This window comes from Dermochelys coriacea, chromosome 15 (genome assembly GCF_009764565.3).
Source record: "Dermochelys coriacea isolate rDerCor1 chromosome 15, rDerCor1.pri.v4, whole genome shotgun sequence".
In the NCBI taxonomy this organism is placed as follows: Eukaryota; Metazoa; Chordata; order Testudines; family Dermochelyidae; genus Dermochelys; species Dermochelys coriacea.
The window spans coordinates 26525622-26535141 of record NC_050082.1 but is presented as its reverse complement, the minus strand read 5'-3'; the positions used below and the strand labels follow the sequence as shown (position 1 = coordinate 26535141).

The window sequence follows — 9520 nt, the reverse complement described above, 5'->3', positions numbered from 1 at the left end:
AATTCAGCCCAAACCATCCCTTCTGGACTACAAATCCCAGCATACAATGCGTCACCTGGAATTTAGCATGGGGGGGATAGAAATCCCAACATGCAACGCTCCTTCTTGCTCTTAACCCCCCCGCCCCGTGGACTTCTAATGCTACACTGTAAAGCGCCGTTGGCCTATGAACCGCTATGATTAAATTGTGCTGTTGCATGCCGGGATTTGCAGTCTTTGGAGGCCACCGCCACTCTACGGTGACGAGGCCGTTCCCGTTGGAGATCCCGCTTCGCCCCTCCTCCCCCCCCCTTCGCGCTTTGAGCGGCTGAGGCGGCCGTTACCTCTGCCCTTTGCCCCTTGACCGCTCTCCCCCGCTTCCTGCCGCAGCCTAAGATGGCGGCTGAGGTGGACTTCGGGGATCGCGAGCTCTTCGAGCAGCTGGACGGTGACGAGGCGGCGGCCCCGACGGTGCAGCCGCTTCACACCCGCTTCGAGGAGGATGAGGAGTTGGGGGAGGCCGGGGAGACGCTGCGGGAGCGGCTGAGGGACTCCGAGGAGACGGTGCGGCAGCTGCGGTCCGAGAATATCCTGACAGGAGGGATCTGGGCCTGGTTTCGGTTCATCCCCGGGCAGGGAACAGCCCCAACCGCGGTCTAGGTTCGCCCCTTATGCTGGGTTCCTTTCCGGCGCAGGCTCAGTTCCTGCTTCTCTGGGGCGTTGGGCTGAGGAGTCTCCCTGCCCCTTTCAGCCCCTAAAGAGGCGCTGCCTCTTCCCTACTGCTGGGGTGGTGGCGGCGGCGGCGGCGGCGGCGGGGGGGGGGGGGTCTTTCTCCCTCCTTCTCAACTCTCTCTCCCCCCCCCCCCCCCCGCCAATGAACGTGGTCTCTGCTTCACCGGGGTGAGGCCTTGCCACTTGGTGATCACTGAGTCTAGTTTGGGTTTTGCTGTGAGTTCCGCCACCCCACTCAGGCCATAGTGATTTTCTCCTGGGCTGTGTCATCTGGGCCATAACACAAAGTGAGGCTTGAGGAGCTGTTTAAAAATCTCCTTTTTAAAAAAAAAAAAAAAAAAAAGTGATTCTAACTCAAATCATCATAGTTTGAAACATGTCTGGATTCCTAGGGATATTGGATGTTACAGTAAAGAAAAAAGCTCCCTGGCTGGTCTGAGGGTCATGTTTTTGAGGCTGTCTCAAGCTTTGACGGTTTAAAAGATCATTTTTAGTTTGAAGGGATGGATGCAATGCTCTCCTTGTTCTGAGTTACTTATGCATTTTCTAACTTTTTCTAATCCAACAAAATGGTAAGCAAGTAACTTGAAGAGCAATTCTTTTTAGTCATTTAAATGAAATAGTTTTTGTACAGCCGTTTCATCATGTGAGGGTGAGAGATGCGGGTTTTGAGGGGGTTGGTTGGTTGGTTTTTTTTTTTTTTTTTTAGTTTAAAAAACAATTTTTAACAATCTGAAATGAGAAGGCTCTCATTCCTCAAATGAAAGAGAGTTGGCAGGTCTGATTTCCTCTTCATTCTCTTTGGCTTGAGTTTTCAGTTTTTGTTTTTGTGGTGGAAAGATTTGGATTCTTGATTATCTTGTGTTACAACTAAAAATGTGTAAATGAGATGGAAAGTGTATTTAAAAAACAACTTTTCTCTTGATATTTCAACCTATTTGTTTTCCAGAATAAAGGAAAGCACTAATAAGCATTCTATAGTTTAGAATTTTTAAAAATCAATTTTTACGTTTTTATGTTGAATTTTAAACCAGAATAAAACCTGTAGTCTTACATTGTGTCCCATGTTACCAGTGTCTCGGATGTTAACTTGTTTTTAAGCAAGGTGACAACAAGGTGGACTTGGAAATGCTGTAGCTAAAGTTTTATTCTCATGTTTTGTTTAGTCTAACTGCGAAATGTTTCTTTACGCTTCCAAACTGAAACTGCTGGACTGAGTAAAGTATTTGGAGTTTCCTTTTAAATTAACGTTTTTTCCTTTTCTGGGAATGAAGGTATTTGTGGAGGAAATATGTGTACCAGGGCCAAATGTGACGGTTTAATCCTGCCTGTTTGTATTTCTTAATTTATTCAGCATATTTGTCTTTGTATATTGGGGTTTTTTAAATGATGATCACTTTCTGGTTCTTTAAATTTCCTTTCACAAGTTATAGTTTTAGGCTTGACCTTGTCCATATCTGAGTTCTCCATTTACTTCTGACTTTCCTTGCATTGCTTTCTCTCCCTGTAATGCTTGCTTTGGTCAGTTTTATTTGAGTAATTTTAACTATAGCTTCTGCCATGGGAGTGATGTGTCATTCAGAGTAGATGCCTATCAAGTAGAGACAAAATACCATCAGTCACAGAACTTTTCTATAGTGCATATTGTGAGTTACTGTTTAGAAAGAGACTACTTTCTCTCTCTTTAAACCTGCTTTTCACGCTCACTTTGTTCTAGCCCTCTAAGTTCAGTTTTTTGGTTGGTGAGTTTATGAATGGCTTTATGCAGTGCAATAAAGTAAGTGAAAGAGCCCAAAATCCTGTTTGCTGTTCAGTACAACTATTGTAAGAGTTGATGCCTTCTTAAAGTGGTATACTTTGATTCTAATGATTAATATGGAGGAAACCAGTATTCCTTGACAAATAATTAACATCAAGAACTTAGAAGAAAACTGAAGATTCTGACACGACCAAGGTATGTTAATATTGACTTTCCAAGTTGGAATACTCAAGCAATTGTGTATTGTAGACATAAAATGGACCTATGTTAGGCCAATTTACAGCCACCACAGCAATTACTGCAGTTTTACACGTTCACGCTACTCTCCTTCTGTTGGCAGTACGTGTCCTCACCAGGAGCGCTACACTGACTTAAGGCCGGGGAATGGGGGTTTGAGAGCCCAGGCTTTCAGCTCCCTGCAGAGCTCCCAGCTGGATCCTGGCTGCTGCTGCCCAGGGCTCTCCCAGTGGCAGCCAGGTTCCAGTTGGGAGCTCGAGCTGAGAGCCCTGGGTGGCAGCTGGACTCCAGCTGGGAACTCTGTGGGCTCCCAACAGCTCGGGCTCTTAGTACTGGGCAGCAAGGTTCCAGCTGTCAGTACTGCTGGGGCTCACAGCTGGAACACCCCCTCCCTTTCACAGAGCTGTCAGTCGGCCTGACAGCCAACAGGCAATGCAAGTAACCTGAGCTACGTTGCTAAGCCTTATGCCTCTAGTCCATGTGGATTTACTATGTCGACGTAGCAGGTGAGTTACAGCAGCAGGAGAAATTCTGTAGTGTGCACTCTTGCATAATTAGGTGGATGTAAGCTGCCTTACACTGACTTAACTTTGTAGTGTAGACATGTCCTCTGTAATACAAGGTCTAATCAATGAGTATATTTAATGTAAAAAGAAAAGCAGTACTTGTGGCACCTTAGAGACTAACAAATTTATTAGAGCATAAGCTTTCGTGAGCTACAGCTCACTTCATCGGATGCATTCATTGGATGAAGTGAGCTGTAGCTCACGAAAGCTTATGCTCTAATAAATTTGTTAGTCTCTAAGGTGCCACAAGTCCTCCTTTTCTTTTTGCGAATACAGACTAACATGGCTGCTACTCTGAAACCTGTATTTAACGTAGACCCTTTCAGAGCACAGGTAGCTTGTCTAATCACCATCTTCTACACAAGCACCATGAACATATAAAATTATCTTTTCTAGAAAAGGTTTCATTTATTGTTTAAAGTTATTGGGTTTCTAAAATGCCTGAGCACTCTGGACACGATCTCTGTGCATTCAGACTCGAATATATAGAATTTAAAGATGTTTTATCTTTTTATATAAAAAAACTATTGACATAGCCTTTAGGAAAATGGATTTCTCTGAAATTGAGTAGCAATAATCAGATCTGATAATCACTTTGACCTGTTAGAAATTTCTCACTGAATAAATAGTAATTGAATACATATATTTGTGGTGATCTGTCAATTTTGAGTTAAACTGCAGCCTGTTGTATTTCTTACATGTGCCAATTAGTAGTAAGAGGAGAGCAGTAATAGTCTTTCAAGCAACTTATTGACATTTCCTGCTGCGTTGCTTGAGGTGGAAAAACTGGATTTAAAACAAGGGAGAACTGTAGCCTAGAATAACAGAATCGGTGAAAAGCAAATGGCATTTGTATTGGCCACACCTACTGTGTCTCTGCCTTGGGGAAAGTGAGTGTCCCCTTGACTAGTGGCATTGCTGTGATAAAACGAGTGGGCTGCTGCACACACTGTTCTTGCAGAAAGGAGAGGAAAGTAATTACACAGTAACTTTACAGCATCTTTTTTCCTTCTAGTGGACTTTCAGTGGACAGTTCTAAGTTAGATGGACCTTTGCTACAGATTTTATTTATGAACAACGTTATTTCAAAGTAAGTAACTTCCCCTGCTAATAAAGTGTCAGTCTAATTCCCTTTTAAGATTGCCTGTGTTTGGGGTTTGTTAGTGTGCAACTGTGACATGTATTAACCCATCTATGGCTGTGTTACAACAGTCTAATATAATCCTGTTGTACCCTTTTGACTTATTCAGTTATAGCAAAATGTCTTTAATATCTTGTTTCCAACTGGTACACTACTTTCATATAAGCCTTTTTATAAATATAATTTTCTCAAGCATACATATACTGAGGTATGTGTTAGTTAAATGGACACTGACAACTTGATGTTTTAAATTAAGTTTTAAAGGTGTTTGACAGAACATCCTTTAAGTTCTGAAATAGGTGTTTAGTGCTTATATTTAGAAGCCTCTCTTTAGATGGGCACAAGATTGGCAATACAGAATATTCTCAGGCATACCTCTTCTTCCTTTCCTTTTTATGCACACACCTGTCAGCTGCCCTTTTTATTTTCAGTTTCAGCTCTGCTGTTGCTTTAGTAATCACCGTTTTTAGGGCTTGAGGAAAATGAGTCTGAGTTCCCCAGACCTCTTTGTTTGTGATAAGAAGCTCATCTGACCACAGTGTATTGAAACAGACTATATATAATATATATTGCTTTCAAATGCACAAAATGAACAAACTGAACTTTTTCTCTAATTTTAAGTATAGCAAGGGTTACTTTTAACAGTTGTACGTACCTTTTCAGATAGAAATGTCACTTATTTAAAAGTTGTTTATGTCCCTTTTAAATATAGCTGCCACTGTTTTGCAGTATTATAAGTAACAGAACTGTTAGATAAAAGTATAAAGCCATCAGGAGTTTGGTTGTAAATAGGCACTAAAGGCTGAAATTTAGCATGCAGTCTAATATTACTAACTTCTTTGTTAGTAGTATTGCAAAATTTTGAATTTCTTTTTAAAGGAATATTTGGAGTTGTTACCTTATTTCTCATTTAAAACAGTCATTAGACTTTTTCTGCTGTTCATATACATCGCTTTTTAAAAAGAAAATATCTTTGAAAGAATCCATGAACTGATGCTTCTGGTTTGTCCCAGTCAATTTTAGAGCAGCCAAATGAGTGGGAAAAGAAGTGTGAAGTATTGTAAAATCTGAAAAAGTTGGAGGAGGGGTATAACTATTGGGTGTGTAGTATATTTCTGTTTCTATTTTTCCCTTGTCCTATATCCTACTTGGAGCAGTACTTTATCCAGTTTAGTTTAAGCATTCCAAGTAATGGGACTTGTACCATTTTCCTTGAGAAAGTGGACTGTGGAATAGTTTCTCAAGTACAAAGTCTTTCCTGATGTTTAGCCAATCTTTTACACTATTTATGCAAGTGTCCTTGTCCTTGATAGTTAGTTTTTTTATTGTAAAACCAGATTTTTTGTTTTAGATCAAGATTAGAACAAAACAATGTGGCTGGATATGTGGCATCCAGTTCCATTTGCCTATGTTTAATTTCTTTTCATTATTTAATCCAGTTCTGAAATCCACAAACTACATTAAATAGCATGGTTGCAGTTTTGAATTTTCTTTTTTAATACATTTGTATGTCTGTCTTTTCCAATTTATAGATGTGATGTGTTGGTTACAGTGGGGCATCATGAAAGTTAGATTTACAAGATGTACACATCTAGCAATAAAAGGTTCCGAAATAAAATTCTTATCCTGAACATTGAACAAAGTAACTTAATTATACAGTGTTCAAAATTTATAATTTCAGTTTCAGGAATCCTTAAATACACACATGCAGTCTGTTGTATTCTCTTATATTTCTACCTTTTGCAGGCAGTATCATCAAGAAATTGAGGATTTTATTTCTAGTTTAGCTCAAAAATATGAGGAGCAACAGAGAGCTGAACCAGAAAGGACCCACTTCAATGTTAAGCCTCAGGTATATAAGTTCAAAGAATATAGACCTCATCTGGACTACTGTGTGCAATTCTGGTCTCCTATGTTTAAGAAAGATGAATTCAAACTGGAACAGGTTCAGAGAAGGGCTACTAGGATGATTGGAGGACTGAAAACTCTCTATTTTATGAGACTAGACTCAGAGTTTGGCTTGTTAAGCCTGGCTGAGAGAAGATATGATTGCTCTCTATAAATACATCAGAGGGATAAATACCAGGGAAGGGGAGGAGTTATTTAAGTTAAGCGCCAATGTGGACATAAGAACAAATGGATATAAACTGGCCATCGGCAAGTTTAGGCTTGAAATTAGACATGGATCTTTAACCATCAGAGGAGTGAAGTTCTGGAACAGCCTTCCAAGGGGAGTAGTGGGGTAAAACTTAACTGGCTTCAAGACTGAACTTGGTAAGTTTATGGAGAGTATGAAACTACCTACAGTGGCACGTAGCTGATCTGCAACTGGTAGCAGCAAATATCTCCAATGGCTGGTGATGGCACACTAGATGCGGAAGGCTCTAAGTTACTATAGAGAATTCTTTCCCAGGTGTCTGGCTGGTGGATCTTGCCCACGTCCTCGGAGTCTAACTGGAAGGAATTTCCTCCAGGTCAGATTGGCAGAGATCCTGGGGGTTTTTATCCTTCCTCTGCAGCACTAGGTATGGGTCACTTGCAGGTTTAAACTAGTGTAAATGGTGGATTCTCTGTAACTTGAAGTCTTCACATCATATTTTGAGGACTTTGGTAACTTAGCCAGAGGTTATGGGTCTATGATAAGAGTTGGGTGGATGAGGTTCTGTGGCCTGCAATGTACAGGAGTTTAGACTAGATGATCGTGATGGACCATTCTGGTCTTGAAGGCTGAGTTTATAGAAACATAATGGTTTGGGTTTTTTCCCTCCACTTTTTTGGTTGCGATATCACACTGCTAGTGTATCCGAATTACCGAAAGATTTTTCCTACTATTTACAAATGGTATAGTTTTCTTAAACGTTTGGAAGGAGATAAGTCTTTGTGTCTTAGAAGTAGATTAACTGCCAATTTGTTTGGACAGTTAAGTGAAACAAGGCATTTCTCTTCACCCTCTCCTCCCAACCCTCCCTTTTCTTCTTGCTGTCCCAGAAGCTGAGCATGTTTCCTCCATAGCATTCCCAGCCCATGACACCAAGGTTCTAGCCATGTCGCATCTTGGGTTGTACACAGTATTACCACTAGCCTACAAGTCTCATACTTCATATACTAGCGTGGTTAATTTGTGTGTACATGGCAATGAAAATCTGGAATCGGCAATTATATCATCTGTGTTTTATTTGCAGCAATTAAGGAGTTTTTTACATGGGTTTTTTTTGACTTTTCATATTAGCCATCCAGTATTCTGTTGGAAGAGGACCATAAAGTGACAAGTTCTAATACAATAAAAAAAATTAAGGAAGCTTTCAGTGTAAGTTAAACTTATATTCTTCACTGGTAATGCAAATAGTTCCAAAGTTCTATTCTTACATTTAGTCCATAATGTCATAATAAAGATATGCAAGGTTTTAGCAACGTAACTCTGATTGACTTTATTAGGATTCATCGTGCTTTAGCTGCATAATACTTGGAAAATTTACCTATATGTACGTTCAGAAGGCATGGAGGGATATTTTGGTTATCTTTAAATCCTTAAATAGGAAATAAACTATTTTAACTAATTTTCATACAACTTAATTCCATTATTTTTGAAATATTAAAATACTGTGCCTTTCTAATATCAGGTAATCTGACTGAAATACTGACAATTTTCTGACTCTTTCAACAGGTTGTAGGAAGTGTTCTATATTTTACCAATTTTTGTCTTGATAAACTGGGACAACCTATATTAAATGAAAATCCACAGCTGACAGAAGGATGGGAAATACCCAAGTATCCTGTTTGGTAAAATGGAGCTCCTTTTTCTGTTTGTGTTGTTTGGTTATGTAATCAGAGATAAAGTTGAGATTAAAACTTATTCTGCAATTTTTTTTTTTAAACTTCTAACTATGACAGTCTGCTGGGTCATATCAGTGTTGTATCTGAAGTCAACTGAACTATTATTATTACTACTAGTATTTCAAAAGTTTTAAAGTAGTTGGATGATTAATATGGTTGACTCATATTCTGCATGAATGAATGTTGCATTCCCATAAACATGCTCTGCTGTCAATCCAAGAATTGTTGTTGGGACCAAGTGTGACAGGCTCTGGAATGACTGCTTATTCCAGAAATGCTGGCTGCTTACTTCTATAAAGCAATTTTATTTAAAGTGGTGAGGAGGGAGAGCTAACAAATCCTAAATGTACTCTGTGGTGTTTTGACTAAATTTTAACTACACCTTGAAATTTTGGGGGGGGAAATGAGTCATATTTAAGCAAAGAATATCTTAGTCCATTTTTCCAGTTGCTCTCTTCAGTATTTGAGAGCCAGAACTCAGGTAGAACATCCTTATTTGATATATATCTTAATTTCAGAAGGATAAATGTCCAATTTCTGTTTATATTTTTTATTTATATATAAATATATAGTCCAATTTCTGTTTTTTATTTATATATAAATAAATATAAACAGAAATTGGACGTTTGTCCTTCTGAAATTAAGAAATATATCATAAAAAAATCTCGTCTCTTCTCTTCTGCTTCCCATTCGCTTCCTGCCCGCAAAAAGGCCAAAGTCTGTTTAAAGCGCCACAAAGTATTTCTAGGATCTCTACATTTTGTTAGGCCTGTAGTAAAGGGGGACATTGACAGTCCAGAAGGCCAAAATGTCTACCCTATTGCTTTATAATTCTGTAAATGATTTAATACTGTAAAGTGTGCCTGCAGTGAGTGAGAAATCCCATCTGTTTAGCAGGCCAACCTGGATTTGTTATGTCTGCCTTTGACTGCATACACATCACATTATAATTTGCTCTTCCTGTCATTTATTTTCTCGTAAACTATCAGGAAATTAGCACAGCTTCTCTGAAAGAGAACGTCACCTGAAAGTGAGAAAAAGCATTTGCATGGACTGTTGTAGCCAGCGTCACAGGTATTTATGTGCCAGATGTACTAAAGATTCAAATGTCCCTTCATGCTTCAACCACCATTCCAGAAGACATGCGTCCATGGTGATGATGGGTTCTGCTTGATAACGATCCAAGGCAGAGCGGACCAAAATGTGTTCATTTTCATCATCTGAGTCAGTTGCCACCAGCAGAAGGTTGATTTTCTTTTTTGGTGGTTCGAG

General features: G+C 39.5%; 1 protein-coding gene across 4 annotated transcripts in view; it reads left to right on the top strand.

Annotated features, from left to right (window-relative positions):
• The first annotated feature begins 340 nt into the window (after positions 1-340).
• The window catches only part of ZCCHC8 (zinc finger CCHC-type containing 8), a 31550-nt gene continuing 22370 nt past the window's right edge, over positions 341-9520 (top strand). For all 4 annotated transcript variants that reach the window (XR_006275941.1, XR_006275940.1, XM_038373323.2 and 1 more), the window contains exons 1-6: positions 341-565; positions 2623-2665; positions 4289-4363; positions 6161-6266; positions 7644-7721; positions 8079-8182. Coding sequence is in view for 2 of the 4 variants with exons in the window: in XM_038373323.2 (XP_038229251.1) it covers positions 376-565; positions 2623-2665; positions 4289-4363; positions 6161-6266; positions 7644-7721; positions 8079-8182 (596 nt within the window). In the remaining 2 variants the exon portion in view is untranslated. The remainder of the gene's footprint in view (positions 566-2622; positions 2666-4288; positions 4364-6160; positions 6267-7643; positions 7722-8078; positions 8183-9520) is intronic.